The 22,525-nt window shown below is 50.2% G+C and overlaps 1 protein-coding gene across 1 annotated transcript; it reads left to right on the top strand.

Annotated features, from left to right (window-relative positions):
- Window positions 1-5,380: 5,380 nt before the first annotated feature.
- Window positions 5,381-10,014, top strand: LOC100217055 (downstream target of AGL15 2). Its single transcript, NM_001143426.1, has 7 exons — window positions 5,381-5,640; window positions 6,319-6,363; window positions 6,780-7,405; window positions 7,626-7,818; window positions 8,025-8,089; window positions 8,171-8,381; window positions 9,514-10,014. Exons 1-7 carry the CDS (start codon window positions 5,488-5,490, stop codon window positions 9,874-9,876), a joined length of 1,656 nt encoding a protein of 551 aa, NP_001136898.1. The 5' UTR covers window positions 5,381-5,487; the 3' UTR covers window positions 9,877-10,014.
- Window positions 10,015-22,525: the final 12,511 nt, after the last annotated feature.

The following is a 22,525-nucleotide window of genomic DNA, read 5'->3' on the forward strand; positions in this document are numbered from 1 at the left end:
TAGACCCCTGATTTCTTTTAAATAGCCCCCCTATGCTTTTATTTAATCATAGAATTAGCCCTAATTTCATATTTTAAACTTCAAAACTTGTTTATTTCATATCTTTTTCATATGAACTCCAAATTTAGTGGTTCAAATTACAAAATGTTCATGAAATTATTCTCTGTCCAAATAAATTATGCTCATCTATAGTCTGTACACTTTAATTTTACACCTAGAATATAAGATTAATGTATATGTTGGTTTACTCATTTAATGAAATAGATAAAAGGAAAGCCCTAGAAGTTAAAGTATATTTAATCTTGTGAGATTAATAATATGTATTACATGAATTCATCTCTGGTTTAACTTTTAGGTCTCAATAAAATGAATAGAGTTAGGTTATGTAATTATGGACAACACTTAAAGAATAATCATTTCCTAAATGAGATTAGTTCATCTTATAATTTAATTTTTCTTTGTTTAATTACTACTTTACCTTCTTGAACTCTGTTCCATTGTCGCTTGTAATCTTTTTGTTTCTCAATCCAAACTCATTTTGAGCCCGTCTTAAGAATCTCTTTAGGGTCTCTTGGGTTTGAGATTTTTCCTGTAAAAAGAATACCCAAGTGAAGCGAGAATAATCATCCACAATAACAAGACAATACTTACTCCCGCCGATGCTTATGTAAGCGATCGGACCGAATAGATCCATGTGGAGTAGCAAAAGCGGCCTTTCAGTCGTCATGATGTTCTTGTGTGGATGATGAACTCCAACTTGCTTCCCTGCTTGACATGAGCTACAAATCATGTCTTTCTCAAAATGAACATTTGTTAGTCCTAAAATATGCTATCCCTTTAGAAGCTTGTGAAGATTCTTCATCCCAACATGAGTAAGTCGGCGATGCCAGAGCCAGTCCATATTAGTCTTATCAATTAAGCAAGTGTCTAGTTCAGCATTGTTATCATTAAAATCAACTAAATATAGTTGATCATCTAACACTCCCTTAAAAGCTATTGAATCATCACTTCTTCTAAAGACAGTAACACCAACATCAGTAAAAAGACAGTTGTAACCCATTTTGCATAATTGAGAAACAAAAAGCAAGTTGTAATCTAAAGAATCTACAAGAAAAACATTGGAATGGAATGGTTAGGAGATATAGCAATTTTACCCAAACCTTTGACCAAACCTTGATTTCCATCCCTGAATGTAACCACTCTTTGGGGATCATCATTTTTCTCATATGAGGAGAACATCCTTTTCTCCCCTGTCATGTGGTTTGTGCACCCACTATCGATTATCCAACTTGTCTCGCCGGATGCATAAACCTACAAAACAAATTTAGACCTTGTTCTTAGGTACCCAAATGGTCATGGGTCCTTTCACATTAGAAACAAGCACCTTGGGTACCCAAACACAAGTCTTAGGACTCTTGTGTTTGCCCCCAACATATTTGGCAACTACCTTGCCTGATTTGTTTGTCAGTACAAAAGATGCATCAAAAGTTTTAAATGATAAGCTATGTTCATTTGATGCATTAGCAATCTTCTTCTTAGGAATTTTGATATGAGTTGAATGCCTAGAGCTAGAAGCCTCATTACTATATATATAAGCATGATGAGAAACATTATGAGATTTTCTAGCATGAATTTTCCTAATTTTGTGCTCAGGATAGTTCTCAGGATATAAAATATAACCCTCTCTATCCTGAACCATGGGAGCCTTGCCCTTAACAAAGTTAGATAGTCTGTTTTTAGGGGCATTAATCTTAATGTTGCTTTGGCTCCCTTGTTGGAAGCCAATCCCATTCTTAATGCCAGAGCGTGTCCCATTATATAGCATACTACGAGAAAATTTAAATTTTTCATTCTCAAGCTCATGCTCGGCAATTTTAGCATTTAATTTAGCTATGTGATCATTATGTTCTTTAATCATGGCAAGGTGATCATCCATAGCATCAATATTATCATCTCTACATATAGTGCAAATTGTGACACACTCAACTGTAGATGTAGAAACATTGCAAGCATTCAATTCTTCAATCTTAGCAATTAAACTAGCATTTTTGGTTCTAAGACAAGAAGTTGAATCATTGCAATCATTAAGCTCTTTAGATAAATGTTCACATATTTCTACTTTAGGAGCATAATCATTTTTTAGTTTAACAAACTTCTTATTTTCCTTAACGAGCAAGTATTCTTGGCATTCCAAGGGATCATCCTTCTTGTTAATGGTTTCTATTAATTCATTTATCTTTTTATTTTGATCCTTGGTAAGGTTTTCAAAAAGAGAAGTTAAATCATCATTATCATCACTAGAGCTACCCTCATCTTTGGATGTAGTATATTTAGGGGTATCTCTAGAATGTACCTTCTTCGTTTTGCTCTCCTTAGCCATGAGGCATTTGTGGTCAACGTTAGGGAAGAGAAGGCCCTTGTTGATGGCGATGTTGGTGGCGTCCTCGTCGGAGGAGCTCTCATCGGAGTCCCATTCCCGCCCCATGTGCGCCTCGCCACCCTTCTTCTTGTAGTATCTTTTCTTCTCCATCTTCTCCTTACCCTTCTTGTCGCCGTCCCTATCCCTGTCACTTGTATATGGTCATTTTGCAATAAAGTGACCAGACTTACCACACCTATAGCACACCCTTTTGGAATGGGGTTTATAGTCCTTCCCTTCCTTTGCTTAAGGATTTGTCGAAAGCTCTTAATGATAAGAGCCATCTCCTCGTTATAGAGCTTGGAAGCATCGATTGAGAGTCTACTTGGTGTAGACTCTTCCTTCTTTTCTTCCGTTGCTTTGAATGCAACAGGTTGCACCTCGGGTGTGGAGGTGGCGCCTTGCTCCAAGTTGACAATGTGTTTGGAGTCTTTGATCATAAGTTCAAAGCTCACAAACTTGTTAATTACCTCCTCGGGAGACATCTGTTTATATCTTGGATCTCCACGAATCAATTGAACTTGAGTGGGATTACGAAAAAAACAAGAGATCTAAGAATAACCTTGACCATTTCGTGGTCATCCCACTTGGTGCTCCTGAGGTTGTGCACTTGGTTGACCATTGTTTTGAGCCGATTGTACATTGCTTGTGGCTCCTCTCCTTTGTTGAGGACGAATCGACCGAGTTCTCCCTCGATCGTTTCGTGCTTGGTGATTTTGGTCACCTCGTCCCCTTCATGCGCCGTCTTGAGGACGTCCCAAATTTCTTTGGCATTTTTTAACCCTTGCACCTTGTTGTACTCCTCTCGACACAAGGAAGCAAGGAGTACAGAGGTTGCTTAGGAATTAAAATGCCTTATTTGGGCGGCCTCATCGGAGTCGTAGTCCTCGTCGCCCACCTGTGGTGCCTGCGCTCCAAACTCAACAATATCCCATATGTTTTCATGGAGTGAGGTTAGATGATGCCTCATTTTATCACTCCACATACAATAATCCTCACCATCAAAATATGGTGGTTTGCCTAGGGGTACGGAAAGTAGAGGAGCGCGTTTAGGAATGCGAGGATAGCGAAGAGGCATCTTACTATACTTCTTATGCTCTTAGCGCTTCGAAGTGGTAGACTCGGCGTCAGAGGTGGAAGGTGATGAAGAGTCGGTCTCGTAGTAGACCACCTTCTTCATTTTCTTTTTCTTCTTGTCACCCTTCCTGTATGACTTGATGGAGCTAGCGGATTCTTCTTTGTGCTTGTCGCTGGCCTCCTTTGACGGAGTCCGTTCCTCGTTCTTCTTTTCCCGAGGCTTGGGGCTTTTCGCTGGTGACCATCTCCCTCTTGGCGTGTTCTCCCAACATCACTTCGAGTTGTTAGACTCTAATGAAGAACCTCCTCTGATACCAATTGAAAGTCACCTAGAGAGGGGGTGAATAGGCGAAACCTAAAAATTATAAACTTTGAACACGCACTATACTTGAGGTTAGGGTTATAAATAAATTCGGAGTGCGGAAGATCGTTTCTCTTGCTATGAGTTGCTCAATCAATGCGGATAACCTTGGGAGCAAACTCAAATCAATATGAGCAAGGAAACTTTTTAGAGAGAGGAGAGGGGAGAAATAAATCTTGTGAAGATCAACACAAATGAACACGGTGATTTGTTTTCCGAGGTTCGGTTCCAAAGAACCTAGTCCCCGTTGAGGAGGCCACAAAGGCCGGGTCTATTCCAACCCTTTTCCTCTCTCAATCGGTCACTTAGACCGGTTGAGTTCTTCTTAATCACACGAGTCACTAAAACACCGCAATGATCACCACACAATTAGGTATCTCTTGCTAGCTTTACAAAGCACTTAGAAGAATTAGAGTGAGAAGAAGAGAGCAATCCAAGCAACAAGAGCAACAAAGAAAACACAAAACACCCTCTCTCAAGTCACTAAGCAATTGAGTTGATTTTGAAGCTTGGAGAGGATTTGATCTTTTGATTATGTCTTGGAGTGTATGTTTTTGCTCTTGTATTGAATGAGAAGTGTAGGAGGCTTGGATAGCTTGAATAGAGGTGGTTGGGGGTATTTATAGCCTTCAACCACTTCCTAGCTGTTGGCTGACTTTACTGTCGATGGGCATACCGGATAGTTCGGTGGTGTACCGGACATGACACTGTTCATTGTTTAGTGTGTGCCACGTCCTTTGTCCTCATGCGGCACCGGACAGTACGGTGGCACACTAGACATTCCGGTACGTTCTGACTTGACAACTCTGACTTCTGCACTGTTCACTGTTCCTCCATTAGTGCAGTCGACCGGTGGCGAAGTTGATCGTTGCTCCGCTGGCTCACCGGACATTCCGATGGCACACCGGACATTCCGGTGATTTTTAGTGGAGTGGCTTTGAGAAAACCCGATGACGGCTAGTTTACGAGGTGTCTTTGGCTAGACACCGGATAGTGTCTGGTGCGCACTGGCTGCACCATAGTAATAGTTTTAGCGAATATGAATACATATAATTCGAATTTCAGACATTTATTTCTGGCCCTACCCCACCCCCACCGACATCCTAAAGTTCGTGGTTGCTCGCGATCGTGTGATTAATACAAGACCCGATTACCAGATTAGAGTTTCAAAAAAAAATGTTCTATAGATGGCTTATGAACCTCCTTGCGTCTCAAAACATAATGTTGTTGAATTGAAGTGTCGATCTAATGATATCAAAATATTGCGTCCTTTTATTGTTACTATTATTGCACTGATTTTTTTCTATCTCTCGTAGCAATCCACAATTAGCACTAAATTCCCTCCTAATAATTTTTAGTGAAAACTTTAAACGATAGTACATCCGCATGCAGAGCCCCTAGACGCAGCACGTGGACGTGCCCTCCTGAGCGATCGGCGCGGACCCAACGCGACGTCCCCTGGCGAGTGGCGACTCCCGGGCTCCGTGTCTCGCTCGACTGACCCGTTCTTCCCCGAGGGGCGAGGAGGAGTGTCCATGACCGGAGCCTGACGCGCCTACAGAGGGAGAAAGGAGGGGGAATACCCGGCCCGGTCCAGATCTCTCAGACCGAAGCGCTGGACAAGGGGCCGATGGCTTCGGCGGCTGCAGCGGTGATCCCGGACGGCCGGCGATGGAGCAAAGGTCCGGGCTCCTCGTCGTCGCCGGTGACAACGGCCATTTTCCTCTTCTTCTTCGTTGTCGTGGTCGGCGTCCTCGTGTCCGCCCGCTGGATCACCACCACGGTAAGCTCAGAGTTTCTATTTCCTCTCATTCTCCCGTTGCGATCTTGCATCTTCGGGTGTTCTCAGTGTCGCCATACTTGCCGTGCCAGGTTATATTTCCTCTTCTTCTTCTTCCCTTGCGATCTGAACTTGGTTCCGTTTTCGGATGTTCTCTGTTTATCTGTTTCGCGCATATGCATGGGATAATTTTGTTCGTTTCTTTGCGAGACTGTGATTAGAAGTTTATACGAACACAGGAGGGGTGATAAATGAGTAAGGATTGTATTTACAGTGGAAGATGGTTACTTTGTGATATAATTTTCCATTTGAAAACCCAAGAGGTTCGCCATCTACTTTTTGACGATGAACTAAACAAGATAGATAAGGTTACTAATCAAATTCCAAAATTATTTTTCCTTACCACCTTCAGCAGTAATTCCCGTACTCTTCTTCTCCAATAATAATTGTCAAAGCCACACCGATATTTAGTGCTCTTCTCCAATAATAATATGTCAAAGCCACAGCAATTTTTAGTGCGCAATAAACATACTTTCAGCACCTAGCTTAGTGCCCAATAAACGACGTTGGTTGATGCATATCTATTGGTGTTCAATCATTTGACTATTGTTCTTCCAGTTGAATCTTATTGACGCAAGGATTAGTTTTACTGAACCGATGCATGGGCATTAACATGTGCAGACTCATCTGTCGACCACCAATCTGGATCAGTGGAGCTCAAAGCTGGTAGGTAAGCTCCGGCCCTTTATTTCCAAACAAAAATTTCTTCAATCACTCAGATAAACATACTCTTAAATACGCTGTTCTTGCTTGCAAGCTACAAAACCCCAACTCTTATATAGAAAAAAAAGTGAAAATAATGGATATTTTGTATTCTTATTAGTATCAGCATAACCATCTGGGGTTAAATTGGATATGCGTCTCTGATGAAATCATCATGTTCCCCTTTTCGTCCAATTTATTTTTCCTCAGCCTCTGGGGCATTCTTATTATATGAGCTGATAGCGTCGAACCAGAACACACACACACACACAAAATCGATTAAAAATATTTTTTAAATTTCTGAACAAGTCATCAACGCAGAAGAGAGGACATTTCACTCAGACGGGATCGTTGATCATCGTCTTTGTCTCTCCCTGCAGGCTATCTTAACCGCGACGCACACCACCTCCTCCATCCCGGCCATCCCCGCGGCACCGCCGCCGCCTCGGCCGACCTACTCCCTCTCCTGCCCGGCGCCGCCGCTTCACCGTGACCCGACCATCCCCAGCAACATCTCCCAGACCCTCGACCTCGTGCTCTCCCCCAACGCCTCCTCCGCCTCCACTTGCGCCGCCTTTCCCGACCCCCCGCCGCTCCCTGCCAACTCCAACGCCTCCTCCACCTGCCCCGCCTACTTCCGCTTCATCCACGAGGACCTCCACCCATGGCGCGCCGCTGGGGGCATCACCCGCGCCATGGTCGACCGCGCGCGCGCCACCGCCAACTTCCGCCTCGTCGTCATCCGGGGCCGCGCGTACATCGAGCGCATCGCGCCGGCATTCCAGACGCGCGACCTCTTCACCATCTGGGGCATTCTGCAGCTGCTCCGGCGCTACCCCGGCCGCGTCCCTGACCTCGACCTCATGTTTGACTGCGTCGACTGGCCCGTCGTGCACGCCGACCAGTACCAGGGGGAGAACGCCACGCTATTGCCGCCGCTCTTCAGGTACTGCGGCGACAACGAGACGCTAGATGTTGTCTTCCCAGACTGGTCATTCTGGGGCTGGTAAGCAATCGGTCATGCCTTTGTATATCAGTGTTCACTGCATTCGTTTCTATAACACAGTGAATTCAATGAGAACCAAATGCAAAAGATCGGTGCCATTTCTAATGTGTTTTACTTTGGGAGCTACTAAAGTGACATTGTGCTTGATCTGTTCCTTTGTGTTTTGATGTTCAGACAAAGCACAAACACTTAATGAACTGTATGTGATGACTGATGATAGGCCTGAGATCAACATAAAACCGTGGGATGCTCTGCAGAAGGAATTGAATGGTGGAAACAAGAGGGTGAAATGGTTGGCTAGAGAACCTTATGCTTATTGGAAAGGGAATCCAGATGTTGCAGTTACAAGGCAGGAGCTTGTTAAGTGTAACGTCTCCAGTAAGCATGAATGGAATGCAAGGATTTACAAACAGGTACCTTGTTTCTCTTTATGTTACATCACACTTTCTTGTACTTGGAGAAATTGTGATGACCCAATGCCTTCCCATGAGCGAACTTCCATTATTTTGTCAATTCTGTTGCCCATAAAATGTTTAAATCCATCAGAATTAGTGGATAACTATTTCAATTAAATGGTTCTAGTAATGGTGACCCATGATTTTCCTTTTTGGTTGTTTAGGATTGGCTCAAAGAGATCAAGGCAGGATACAAACAGTCAGATTTGGCTAGTCAATGCACTCATAGGTTTCTTTTTTTTCTTCTCGCGGACAAGTTGAAATACACATTATCTGTTCATAATACTGAGATTCTTTCTTTGGGTGACAGGTACAAGATTTATATTGAAGGATCAGCATGGTCAGTCAGTGAGAAGTATATTCTAGCTTGTGATTCCATGACACTAGTTGTTACACCAAAATACTATGATTTTTATTCAAGGGTGCTGATGCCCATGCAACATTATTGGCCAATTTGGGATGACAATAAGTGTAGCTCCATAAAGTTTGCTGTTGATTGGGGCAACTCTCACAAGCAGAAGGTATCTTTTCGTGTACACCTTTATTATATCATTAAGAAGGGCAGGCCTAGTGCAGCGGTGAGAGCACTGAGTCATCAGATAACGGGTTCGAAGTAGCTTGTCCGCATTTGAGGGATGGGGAGCTTGACTCAGTTTATCACTTTCTCAGATCCCACTCATATGGGAGCCTCTGGCATTGGGTCTGCCCCCTTTATTATATTAGTAACAAAGCTTCACTGTTTTATTTGTTTTGAGTCAGGTCCCATATATCAGTCACAGATGTAAATGAACCTCATAACAAGAGAGAACTTTCTAATACAGATATTATAAGAGAGTAATACATTTATTATAAGTCTTCAAAAAGTATAGCTAGGACTGTACAGCATTGTACTAGTAGTAGAAAGGACAAAAGGTTGGTTAAATACGACAGTGGAGTCAGGATGGTTGAGAATTTCTTTTGTTTCCAAAACAAATGTCACCAGGTACTACAATGTGCAAAATAATGAGTTAAAAGAAGTGTGCTTTGTTTGATTAGGCACCTACCATAAGGTAAAGAGATTGGTTAGACAATGTTAGTTGTTAGTGTAACAAAGCTTCACTACAGAAAGTATCTTACCTATTTGCATGAATGATGGAATACATTGGTTATATGGTGCATTGTGCTGTATGCACTCAGGAGATATTTCTAGTGTCACCTATAATAATCAAACTAACATGACATATATCATGCTCAGCATATTTCTAGGAAGCTTTTGCCAGACAAACTTTTTAGCCTGTAATATTAGGCAGATTCATATTTTAATAGAAGTTCCTCAAGCAGTATATAAGACTCCTTTTTCTCCTTTGTAGTATATGCTATAGCTGAATGTTCTGTGCTTTAACCAGAGCATAAGTGTAGAAAATAACTGTTGAAATGACTTGTGGGTAGTGAGTCATCAATTTGAATACTCGTCTACTTTTCTAATCCAATTCTCCTTGACCTTTCACAAATAATAACATAGTGGAGTAAATAGTGCCCCTTTTCTTCTATAGAGAATGTTTTCTTACGTACATTTGTAAATGTTTTGCATGTTTTATTAATGACCGTGTACATTTGTAAATGTTTTGCATGTTTTATTAATGACCATATCCACGTATTGCACTTCAAATATAGGCACAGAGGATAGGAAAGCAAGGAAGCAACTTTATTCAAAAAGAGCTCAGCATGGAATATGTATATGATTACATGTTTCACCTCTTAACTGAGTATGCCAAGCTCCTAAGGTTCAAGCCAAGAAAACCACCTGAAGCTATTGAGGTCTGTCCTGAATCTCTGGCTTGCCAAGCTATAGGCCGCGAGAAGAAGTTCATGGAGGACTCCATGGTGAGATCCGCCAGCGATGCTGGCCCATGTGACCTGCCTCCTCCTTTCAGTCCTGAGGAATTCAAAGCACTGCGACGTAGGAGAGAGAAGGCAATGAAGCGGATCGAAACATGGGTGCAAAAAACTTCGAGGCCCATGGTTAGCAAGCCCTGAGAGAGCTTCATGCTTTTCCCTCCCCAATAGATACATACCCAATTTTTGTCGTGCTAATAACCCAAGGCATTTCTTATCTGTTTGAATCAAATGTGTGATTCTGCAGAAGTTATAGATGGTTTCAGTTCTCCAGATCTTATCAGTATTCTTCTATTTGTCTTGTGGCTTGTATTTTTCGATACTCTCTGCTTTAGCTGTAGGATGTAGCGATATTGCTTAGTGACCCGACTTTAGAGTGAGAGTAAAGAATGTGTTTGTCTAGAGCCAGTTGAGGGGAGGGTTTAGATAGAGGGATTCCAGGACATTTTGTTTGGTTGGTGGGACGAGAAATGCGGTTTTAGGGGCACGTTTGGTCTGTGGCTCTTGATGAGAAAGCCAACGTTTGGTTATCCAAGTTTGGCACCCATTAATATCTCTATCACTTCGAATATATTTGATACTAGTTAGAAGTATTAAATATAATCTAATTATAAAACTAATTATATAGATAAAGACTAAATAGTAAGACGAATAATTAGGTCATGATTCACCCATGTGATGTTACAGTAAAGTAAACATTTACAAATCATAAATTAATTAAACTTAATAAATTTGTCTCGTTGTTTGATATTTATCGATATAATTAGTTTTGTATATAATTAATATTTAAATATTTAATATGACACTACTAAACTTTAGTTAAGAGAATTCCTTATTCAAGGGTAGTCTCTTGAGGGCTCGTTCGGTTCTGTGCCAATCCATATAGATTGAGGGAGATTGAGGGGGTTTCAATCCCTAGCAAGTCAAAATCCCTCGCAATCCATATCAATCCCCTCCAATCCATATGGATTGAAAATAACCGAACAAGCCCTGAGTAGGGGGTGGATCTTCAATGGGGGCTAGGAGGCCTCTAACCCAGATCTAGCCTGAAATAAATTATTTTTCTAAGCAACTAGGTCTATATAATAAGAAAATAAAAATATAGGCCAAAATAATTTTTATGATTTCTTAGGACAGCCCACTGAAATAGACTAATTTTTACCAGCCTTTATGTTTATTAGCGGAGGAAAATTACTAAAACCCTGGCTAAGACCCATACAATAGAAAATCCGTAAATTTTCGTGGGCCAAAATAATTTATATGGTCCTTTAGAGTATCCATAAAAAATTGTCCAATTTCTATTAGCCTCTTAAAACATTTTAATTGACGAAAATTACTAGTTTTTGTCAGCTCCGCCACTACCTAAAGGAAATTAGCTGCTGTACTTGGTCGCTTAGAGCAGCTCCAACAAGCTTGTTAAAGGATATGTGCTCGGTAAAAAAATGAAATTGGCCCTGAAAACCTAATCCAATAACATCACCTTCAACCTCACTACTCTATCTCGCTCGACATCGCGTCTCCCTCGCTAGCCAATTTTGCCGAGGTGCGCTCACTCCACCCTTGCGCGCGCGACCTCCCATGTGCCTTCTCACTGTCGTGCCTGCTCGGTACCGTGGAATTCCGCCCGCTCCCGAGCTGCAAAACTCTATATTTACCTAGGATTTTATATAAACTGTTGGAACTGCTCTTACACGCGTGTCTGATGTCTTCGATCCCCTTCTTTAAGCCATTCAATTATCGACCTATTCAGTTTCTCCCTATATAAATTAGGGGGGTACACACCAAAGGAATGGGTTCGAGCCGTACCCTGTTCAGGGCTAATTCAAAAAATCAACTAGTAGTTACTTAATCATAGGCCGTCAATCAAGTACCATGCGTAACCCAAAATGTCCACCTTTTGTTTCTTCATTGCTATCCAAGCTGTAGCAGAACCATAAAAATGAGTGCGGTACTTTGGTCGCTCTCAACAATGAATAAAACACTGCTCCACGCAATTCACAAAAATCGGCTGATTGGTTGACAGCCGCGCGCAACCAGCTCGCACGCAGCAACCGGAGACGGTGATTTCGGGCATACCTATTCATGCAGCTTATGTCTCCCACGTGCAGCTAATCAAACATATACTTAAACATACTTAAACCAAGTCAACGCACGCGGTGGTCAGAATATTGTTAGCAGCCACCGTGCGTGACGGCGCCGCGAGGAGGAAGAAGGTAGGAACAGTGGGGTTTAGGGATGAGGAGAGTATCTACTCAGTACAGAATACAAACATAACAATACTCTGTTCTCTCCTACCTCTCCCACGCACACTCCTGCCTATTACAGCCGCCACTCTGGGCCGGCATAGCGGACGTTGGGCTTTCTCTCTCGACGGCCCATTGGTTGGATGATCGCTGTCCCAGTTGCCTGCTCGACGGGTACTGTTGAGGGGCTGACATTCCCTCCTGCTTGAGTTGGCGCTTGTCCCCCAAGCGTCGGCCTCTAGAAACGCCAACTTCAGGGCCTCGGCATCCTCCTAGGTCGTCAAGGTGGCGTCGAGGCCAGACCAGCGGTCAAGGACTTGGTCGACGGATGTACCACCATGAGAGACGGAGCGATGGTCGAGGATCTGTGCAGGGTACTGGACATCAAGATTAGTAGTTGGTAAAGCATGGCTTACCAGTTTGGGTGCCTGTGCGCAGGGTTTGGGCTGTGAAACATGGAACACCAGATGCACTGTGGCGGATGCCGGGAGGGACAACTTATAGGTGACCTTGCCAATACGAGCAACGATTTCAAAGGGTCCAAAGTACTTGAAGCTGAGCTTATGGCAGGCACGAACAACCACTAATCCTTGAACATAGGGCTGCAACTTAACATACACAAAAGCCCCCATAGAGAACTCACGGTCAGATTTGCCTTTATCGGCCTGGTGTTTCATCCTTTGCTGTGCCCGTAGCAGGTTCTGCCTAATCACCCGAATCATGAGTTCCCGGTCAGCTAACCATTCAACCAGATCAGAATTGTGAACAACATCCGCAGGGACTAACCCAAACTAGCGAGGAGCGCGGTCGTACATGACCTGAAATGGGGACATACCCAACGATGAGTGAGGACAGGTATTATACCAAAACTCGGCGAGGGGCAGCCAGGAGGACCATTTTGTTGGGCAGGAATGTGTGAAACTGCGAAGAAATGTCTCAAGACATTGGTTGACACGTTCTATTTGTCCGTCACTCTAGGGGTGATAAGCAGTGCTCATTTGAAGCTTGATACCGGATAAACGAAATAGCTCTTGCCACAGATGACTGGTAAATATGCGGTCCCTGTCTGAAACCAGTGACTGGGGAAGACCATGTAACTTGTAGACATTGGTCATGAATGCTTGCGCTACTTTAAGTGTGGAGAATGGGTGAAGCAACCCAATGAAATGAGCATACTTGCTAAATGTGTCCACCACCACTAAGATGCAGTTAGCTGAACCGGAACGTGGTAAACCCTCGATGAAGTCCAATGATACCACTTGCCAAGCCTGGTCGGGAATGGGTAATGGCTGAAGGAGGCCGGGATACTTAGCGCGATCTGGTTTTGCTTGCTGGTAGACAGTACAAGCTGCCACAAAGTCGCGGACAGATTGCTTGAGCCCAAGCCAGGCGAAGATTTGCTTGATACGACTGTATGTGACTGGAAAACCGGAATGACCCACAAGAGGATTGTCGTGAAGGGCTGACATAATCTAACGCTGAATAGGGATATTGTCACCCACCCAGACCCGACCTTTATAGCGAATCAACCCTTGCTGAAGCGAGTATGGTCCTTGGTGCAAAGCCTGGACTGGTAATTCGGTGAGAAGCTTGGTAGCTTTGGGATCCTTGTTGTAGTTCTGGATCACCTCAGAAAGCCATTGTGGGGCAGCAGTGGATGTGCTGAAAATCTATAAGCCAACAGGAGGGCGCCGAGACAATGCGTCTGTGAAAGTCGCCTAGAGGGGGGGTGAATAGGGCGAATCTGAAATTTACAAACTTAAGCACAACTACAAGCCGGGTTAGCGTTAGAAATATAAACAAGTCCGAAAGAGAGGGCGCAAAACAAATCGTGAGCAAATAAAGAGTGATACATGATGATTTGTTTTACCGAGGTTCGGTTCTTGCAAACCTACTCCCCGTTGAGGTGGTCACGAAGACCGGGTCTCTTTCAACCCTTTCCCTCTCTCAAACGGTCACTTAGACCGAGTGAGCTTCTCTTCTCAATCAAACGGAACACGAAGTTCCCGCAAGGACCACCACACAATTGGTGTCTCTTGCCTTGGTTACAATTGAGTTGATCACAAGAAGAATGAGAAAGAAAAGAAGCGATCCAAGAGCAAGAGCTCAAAAGAACACAAATGTCGCTCTCTCTAGTCACTATTTGATTTGGAGTGATTCCGGACTTGGGAGAGGATTTGATCTCTTTGGTTGTGTCTAGAATTGAATGCTATAGCTCTTGTAATGTGTTGAAGGTTGGAAACTTGGATGCCATTGAATGTGGGGTGGTTGGGGTATTTATAGCCCCAACCACCATAAATGGCCGTTGGAAGGCTGCTGTCGCATGGCGCACTGGACAGTCCGGTGCACCAGCCACGTCAGCAGACCGTTGGGGTTCGACCTTTGGAGCTCTGACTTGTGGACCTCTGGGCTGTCCGGTGGTGCACCGGACAGGTCCTGTAGACTGTCCGGTGCGCCAACTGCGCGTCCTCTGTCCTCTGCGCGCGCAGGCGTGCATTTAATGCGTTGCAGTCGACCGTTGCGCGCGAACTAGCCGTTGCTCCGCTGGCACACCGGACAGTCCGGTGTGCACCGGACACGGTCCGATGACTCACCGGACAGTCCGGTGAATTATAGCGGAGCACCCTTGGAATTTCCCGAAGGTAGCGAGTTTAGCTTCAAGTGCCCTGGTGCACCGGACACTGTCCGGTGCGCCAGACCAGGGTGCCTTTGGGTTGTCTTTTGCTCTCTTCGTTTGAACCCTGTCTTGGTCTTTTTATTGACTTATTGTGAACCTTTAGCACTTGTAAAACTTATAGACTCGAGCAAACTAGTTAGTCCAATTATTTGTGTTGGGCAATTCAACCACCAAAATCAATTAGGAAAAAGGTGTAAGCTTAATTCTCTTTCAATCTCCCCCTTTTTGGTGATTGATGCCAACACAAACCAAAGCAAGTATAGAAGTGCATAATTGAACTAGTTTTGTCGGGGACCATAATTAGGGGTACCCTCAAGGCTCCTAATTCTCAGCTGGTAACCCCCATCAGCATGAAGCTGCAAAGGCCCGATGGGCGTGATTAAGTCAGGGATCAGTCCATTCGAGGGACTCGATCACGCCTCGTCCGAGCCTAGCCTCGGACAAGGGCAGCCGACCCCGGAGGATTTCCGTCTCGCCCGAGGCCCCCCTCCAACGGCGAACATATTTCCGGCTCGCCCGAGGCCCTGCCTTCGCTAAGAAGCAACCGTGACCAAATCGCCGCACCAACCGACCAAATCGCAGGAGCATTTAATGCAAAGGTGGCCTGACACCTTTATCCTGACGCGCGCCCCCCAGCCGGTAGAGCCGAAGTGACCGCCGTCACTTCGCCGCTCCACTGACCGACCTGACAGAAGGACAGCGCCGCCTGCGCCACTCCGACTGCGGTGCCACTTGACAGAGTGAAACTGATAGGCAGTCAGGCCCTGCCAAAGGCATCATAGGAAGCTCCGCTTCGCCCGACCCAGGGCTCGGACTCGGGCTAAGTCCCGGAAGACGGCGAACTCCGCTCCGCCCGACCCAGGGCTCAGACTCGGGCTAAGTCCCGGAAGACGGCGAACTCCGCTCCGCCCGACCCAGGGCTCGGACTCGGGCTAAGCCCCGGAAGACGGCGATCTCCGCTCTGCCCGACCTAGGGCTCGGACTCGGGCTAAGTCCCGGAAGACGGCGAACTCCGCTCCGCCCGACCCAGGGCTCGGACTCGGGCTAAGTCCCGGAAGACGGCAAACTCCGCTTCGCCCGACCCAGGGCTCGGACTCAAGCTCAGCCCCGGAAGACGGCGATCTCCGCTCCGCCCGACCCAGGGCTCGGACTCAGGCTCAGCCCCGGAAGACGGCGAACTCCGCTTCGCCCGACCCAGGGCTCGGACTTGGGCTCAGCCCCAGAAGACGACGAACTCCGCCTCGCCCGACCCAGGGGCTCGGACTCGACCTCGACCACGGAAGACAGACTCGACCTCGGCTTCGGAGGAGCTTCCACATCGCCCAACCTAGGGTGCAGACCAGCCACGTCAACAGGAGGCGCCATCATCACCCTACCCCGAGCTGACTCGGGCCGCATGGAACAAGACCGGTGTCCCATCTGGCTCGCTCCGCTAGATAGGCAATGATGGCGCCCCGCATACTCTGTGACGACGGCGGCTCTCAGCCCCCTTACGGAAGCAAGAGGACGTCAGCAAGGACTCAACCGCTCCGACAACTGTCCCTCCGCCAGGCTCCATCGCTCCTCCAACGGCCACGACATTACACCAGCTGGGTGCCAAAATCTCTCCGGCTGCCACAACGGCATGTACTTAGGGCGCTAGCTCTCCTCCGCTAGACACGTAGCACCCTGCTACACCCCCCATTGTACACCTGGATCCTCTCCTTACGCCTATAAAAGGAAGGACCAGGGCCCTCTTAGAGAGAGTTGGCCGCGCGGGGACGAGGACGAGATAGGCGCTCGCTTGGAGCCGCTCGCTCCCTCTCCCGCGTGGACGCTTGTAACCCCCTACTGCAAGCGCACCCGACCTGGGCGCGGGACGAACACGAAGGCCGCGGGATTCCCACCTCTCTCACGCCGGTCTCCGGCCGCCTCGCTCTCCCCCCTTCGCGCTCGCCCTCGCGCTCGACCCATCTGGGCTGGGGCACGCGGCGACACTCACTCGTCGGCCCACGGACCCCCCGGTCTCGAAACGCCGACAGTTGGCGCGCCAGGTAGGGGCCTGCTGCGTGTTGACGAATAGCTTCCCGTCAAGCTCCAGATGGGCAGTCTCCAGCAACCTCTCCAACCCGGGACGGTGCTCCATTTCGGGAGTCTTGAGTTCATGTCCCTCGACGGCGGCTACGACATGATACTCGTTCCACCGCCGCACGACAACGACAATGGCGGCCGACAGCCCGCCCGCCGGTGGCGGAATCGACGACGTCTTCCCCGCGTGATGGAAGAACAACCTTCGAGCTCATCCCGCCTTCTTCCCCGCCGACGGAGGGGAAGGCAGGGCAACCAAGGCCAAGCAGGAGGCAGCGCCTCGTCGGCTGTCGAGCGAGTTGACAGCGCCGGCACCCCAACGGGGGGCGCACCGGGTATCGACTTTGCGCTTGAGACGAAGACGAGCGCCGTCTCCCCGCAACACGCCAATCCCGAGCAAGCGGACGACGCCAGCGCGCTCGCGAAAAGCTTGCTGGACGTCACCCTCGTACCTGAGACGACGGTGCAGTCAGTCCCCGACGTGACTTTATCGCCGTTCGTCGACCAAGAGGTACCGACCGATTCCCATCCCACGTCATTTGGATTCAGCCTCAACCCGCCTAGCGACCTCGCTTTGGCGGGCGCTCTCGTAGAGGCGAGTCCAAACCCTCTGGGGTTTCGCATGCGGTCGCCTTGGGATCGGCTGACGGACGTCTCGACCTACGGGCCCTCTAGGTCCGAGGAAGACGACGAGCCCAGCATCTGTTGGGATTTCTCTGGACTTGGCAACCCCAGTGCCATGCAGGACTTCATGACCGCATGTGACTACTGCCTCTCCGACTGTTCCGACGGTAGCCGCAGCCTCGGCGACGAGGACTGCGGCCCAAGCCGCGAATGTTTCCACGTTGATCTAGGGGGTCCCTCCAAAGGCAATCATCTCGGCATGCCGGAGGACGGTGATCTCCCTAGGCCGGCGCCCCGCGTTGACATCCCACGGGAGTTAGCTGTGGTCCCCGTTCAGGCGGGGGGCCATGACCCACAGCTCGAGCAAATCCGCGGGGTGCAGGCCAGGCTCGACGAGGGAGCAGGAGCGCTTGAGCCGATCCGCCGAGACGTCAAGCAGGCATGGGCGGGCCAAACCCCGGCCGGAGAAATACGTCATCTGCCCCAGGGTTTCCAGCACCGCGTCACCGACGACGTCAGGGTCAGGCCGCCACCCGCATCTAGTGGGGTCAGCCAGAACCTGGCTGCAGCAGCGATGCTTCTCCGCGCGATGCCGGAGCCATCAACCACCGAGGGTCGGCGAATCCAGGGGGAGCTCAAGAATCTCCTGGAAGGCGCTGCGGTCCGACGGGCCGAGAGCTCTGCCTCCCGAAGGAAGGGGTACCCCTCGGAACCTCATGCCGCGACTTCCCGATTCATGCGGGAAGCCTCGGTCTACACCGGGCGCACACGCAACACCGCGCCTGCGGCCCCGGTCCGCCTCGGCAACGAACACCATCGCCGCGACCGTCGGGCCCACCTCGACGAGAGGGTGCGCCGAGGCTACCACCCCAGGCGTGGGGGACGCTACGACAGCGGGGAGGATCGGAGTCCCTCGCCCGAACCACCCGGTCCGCAGGCCTTCAGCCGGGCCATCCGACGGGCACCGTTCCCGACCCGGTTCCGACCCCCGACTACTATCACAAAGTACTCGGGGGAGACGAGACCGGAACTGTGGCTCGTGGACTACCGTCTGGCCTGCCAACTGGGTGGAACGGACGATGACAACCTCATCAACCGCAACCTCCCCCTGTTCCTCTCTGACACCGCTCGCGCCTGGTTGGATCACCTGCCTCCAGGGCAGATCTCCAACTGGGACGACCTAGTCCAAGCTTTCACCGACAATTTCCAGGGCACGTACCTGCGCCCCGGGAATTCCTGGGACCTCCTAAGCTGCCGGCAGCAGCCGGGAGAGTCCCTACAGGACTACATCCGGCGATTCTCAAAGCAACGCACCGAGCTGCCCAACATCACCGACTCGGATGTCATCGGCGCGTTCCTCGCCGGCACCACCTGCCGCGACCTGGTGAGCAAGCTGGGTCGCAAGACCCCCACCAGGGCGAGCGAGCTGATGGACATCGCCACCAAGTTCGCCTCTGGCCAGGAGGCGGTCGAGGCTATCTTCCGAAAGGACAAGCAGCCCCAGGGCCGCCCATCGGAAGATGCTCTCGAGGCGTCGACTCAGCGCGGCGCCAAGAAGAAGGGCAAGAAGAAGTCGCAAGCGAAACGCGACGCCGCCGACGCGGACCTTGTCGCCGCCGCCGAGTACAAGAACCCTCGGAAACCCTCTGGAGGTGCCAAACTCTTCGACAAGATGCTCAAGGAGCCGTGCCCCTATCACCAGGGGCCCGTCAAGCACACCCTTGAGGAGTGTGTCATGCTTCGGCGCCACTTCCACAGGGCCGGGCCACCCGCGGAGGGTGGCAGGGCCCGCGACGACGACAAGAAGGAAGATCACCAAGCAGGAGAGTTCCCCGAGGTCCGCGACTGCTTCATGATCTACGGTGGGCAAGCGGCGAATGCCTCGGCTCGGCACCGTAAGCAAGAGCGTTGGGAGGTCTGCTCGGTGAAGGTGGCGGCGCCAGTCTACCTAGACTGGTCCGACAAGCCCATCACCTTCGACCAAGCCGACCATCCCGACCACGTGCCGAGCCTAGGGAAATACCCGCTCGTCGTCGACCCCGTCATTGGCGACGTCAGGCTCACCAAGGTCCTTATGGACGGAGGCAGCAGCCTCAACATCATCTACGCCGAGACCCTCGGGCTCCTGCGTGTCGATCTGTCCTCCGTCCGAGCAGGCGCTACGCCCTTCCATGGGATTATTCCCGGGAAACGCGTCCAGCCCCTCAGACAACTCGACCTTCCCGTCTGCTTCGGAACGCCCTCCAACTTCCGAAGGGAGACCCTGACGTTCGAGGTGGTCGGGTTCCGAGGGACCTACCATGCGGTACTAGGAAGACCATGCTACGCGAAGTTCATGGCTGTCCCCAACTACACCTACCTGAAGCTCAAGATGTCGGGCCCCAACGGGGTCATCACCGTCGGCCCCCACATACAAACATGTGTTCGAATGCGACGTGGAGTGCGTGGAGTACGCCGAGGCCCTCGCCGGGTCCGAGGCCCTCATCGCCGACCTAGAAAGCCTCTCTAAGGAGGTGCCAGACGTGAAACGTCATGCCGGCAACTTCGAGCCAGTGGAGACGGTTAAGGCCGTCCCCCTCGACCCCAGCGTCGACGCCTCCAAGCAGATCCGGATCGGCTCCGGGCTCGATCCCAAATAGGAAGCAGTGCTCGTCGACTTTCTCCGCGCGAACGCCGACGTCTTCGCGTGGAGTCCCTCGGACATGCCCGGCATACCAAGGGATGTCGCCGAGCACTCGCTGGACATTCGAGCCGGAGCCCGACCCGTCAAGCAGCCTCTGCGGCGATTCGACGAGAAGAAGCGCAGAGCGATAGGCGAGGAGATCCACAAGCTAATGGCGGCAGGGTTCATCAAAGAGGTATTCCATCCCGAATGGCTTGCCAACCCTGTGCTTGTGAGAAAGAAAGGGGGGAAATGGCGGATGTGTGTAGATTACACTGGTCTCAACAAAGCATGTCCGAAGGTTCCCTACCCTCTGCCTCGCATCGATCAAATCGTGGATTCCACTGCTGGGTGCGAAACCCTGTCTTTCCTCGATGCCTACTCAGGGTATCATCAAAACAGGATGAAAGAGTCCGACCAGCTCGCGACTTCTTTCATCACACCCTTCGGCATGTACTGCTATGTCACCATGTCGTTCGGCTTGAGGAATGCGGGCGCGACGTACCAGCGGTGCATGAACCATGTGTTCGGCGAACACATTGGCCGCACGGTCGAGGCCTACGTCGATGACATCGTAGTCAAGACGAGGAAAGCTTCCGACCTCCTTTCCGACCTTGAAGTGACATTCCGATGTCTCAAGGCGAAAGGCGTCAAGCTCAATCCCGAGAAGTGTGTCTTCGGGGTGCCCCGAGGCATGCTCTTGGGGTTCATCGTCTCCGAGCGGGGCATCGAAGCCAACCCAGAGAAGATCGCAGCCGTCACCAGCATGGGGCCCATCAAGGACTTGAAAGGCGTACAGAGGGTCATGGGATGTCTCGCGGCTCTGAGCCGTTTCATCTCACGCCTCGGCGAAAGAGGTCTACCTCTGTACCGCCTCTTAAGGAAGGCCGAGTGCTTCACTTGGACCCCTGAGGCCGAGGAAGCTCTCGGGAACTTGAAGGCGCTCCTCACAAAGGCGCCTATCTTGGTGACTCCAGCTGCCGGAGAAGCCCTCTTGGTCTACGTCGCCGCGACCACCCAGGTGGTTAGCACCGCGATTGTGGTCGAGAGGCAAGAAGAGGGGCATGCTTTGCCTGTTTAGAGGCCAGTTTACTTCGTCAGTGAGGTACTGTCTGAAACCAAGATCCGCTACCCACAAGTTCAGAAGCTGCTGTATGCAGTGATCCTGACGCGGCGGAAGTTGCGACACTACTTCGAGTCTCATCCGGTAACTGTGGTGTCATCCTTCCCCCTGGGGGAGATCATCCAGTGCCGAGAGGCCTCGGGTAGGATTGCAAAGTGGGCGGTGGAAATCATGGACGAGACAATCTCGTTCGCCCCTCGGAAGGCCATCAAGTCCCAAGTCTTGGCGGACTTCGTGGCCGAATGGGTCGACACCCAGCTACCGACGGCTCCAATCCAACCGGAACTCTGGATCATGTTTTTCGACGGGTCGTTGATGAAGACGGGGGCCGGCGCAGGCCTACTCTTCATCTCGCCCCTCGGGAAACACATACGCTATGTGCTACGCCTCCATTTCCCGGCGTCCAACAATGTGGCTGAGTATGAGGCTCTGGTCAACGGGTTGCGGATCGCCATCGAGCTAGGGGTCCGGCGCCTCGACGCCCGCGGTGACTCGCAGCTCGTCATCGACCAAGTCATGAAGAACTCCCACTGCTGCGACCCGAAGATGGAGGCCTACTGCGATGAGGTTCGGCGCCTGGAGGACAAGTTCTACGGGCTCGAACTCAACCACATCGCTCGGCGCTACAACGAGACTGCGGACGAGCTAGCTAAAATAGCCTCGAGGCGAACAACGGTTCCCCCGGACGTCTTCTCCCGGGATCTGCATCAACCCTCCGTCAAGATCGACGACACGCCCGAGCCTGAGGCACCCTCGGCCTAGCCCGAGGTACACTCGGCACAGCCTGAGGTACCCTCGGCACAGCCCGAGGCACCCTCAGCTCGGCCCGAGGCACCCTCGGCCCAGCCCGAGGTACCCTCAGCTCGGCCCGAGGCGCCCTCGGTTCAGCCCGAGGTACCCTCGGCCCCCGAGGGTGAGGCACTGCGCGTCGAGGAGGAGCAAAGCGGGGCCACGCCTGATCGAAACTGGCAGACCCCGTACCTGCAATATCTCCACCAAGGAGAGCTACCCCTCGACCGAGCCGAGGCTCGGCGGGTGGCGCGGCGCGCCAAGTCGTTCGTCTTGCTGGGCGATGAAAAGGAGCTCTACCACCGCAGCCCCTCTGGCATCCTCCAGCGATGCATCTCCGTCGCCGAAGGTCAGGAACTCCTGCGAGAGATACACTCGGGGGCTTGCGGCCATCACGCAGCGCCTCGAGCCCTTGTCGGGAATGCCTTCCGACAAGGCTTCTATTGGCCGACGGCGGTGGCCGACGCCACTAGAATTGTCTGCACCTGTGAAGGGTGTCAATTCTACGCGAGGCAGACCCACCTGCCCGCTCAGGCTCTGCAGACGATACCCATCACCTGGCCCTTCGCTGTGTGGGGTCTGGACCTCGTCGGCCCCTTGCAGAA

Source organism: Zea mays, chromosome 4, assembly GCF_902167145.1.
Source record: "Zea mays cultivar B73 chromosome 4, Zm-B73-REFERENCE-NAM-5.0, whole genome shotgun sequence".
NCBI classification, from domain to species: domain Eukaryota; kingdom Viridiplantae; phylum Streptophyta; class Magnoliopsida; order Poales; family Poaceae; genus Zea; species Zea mays.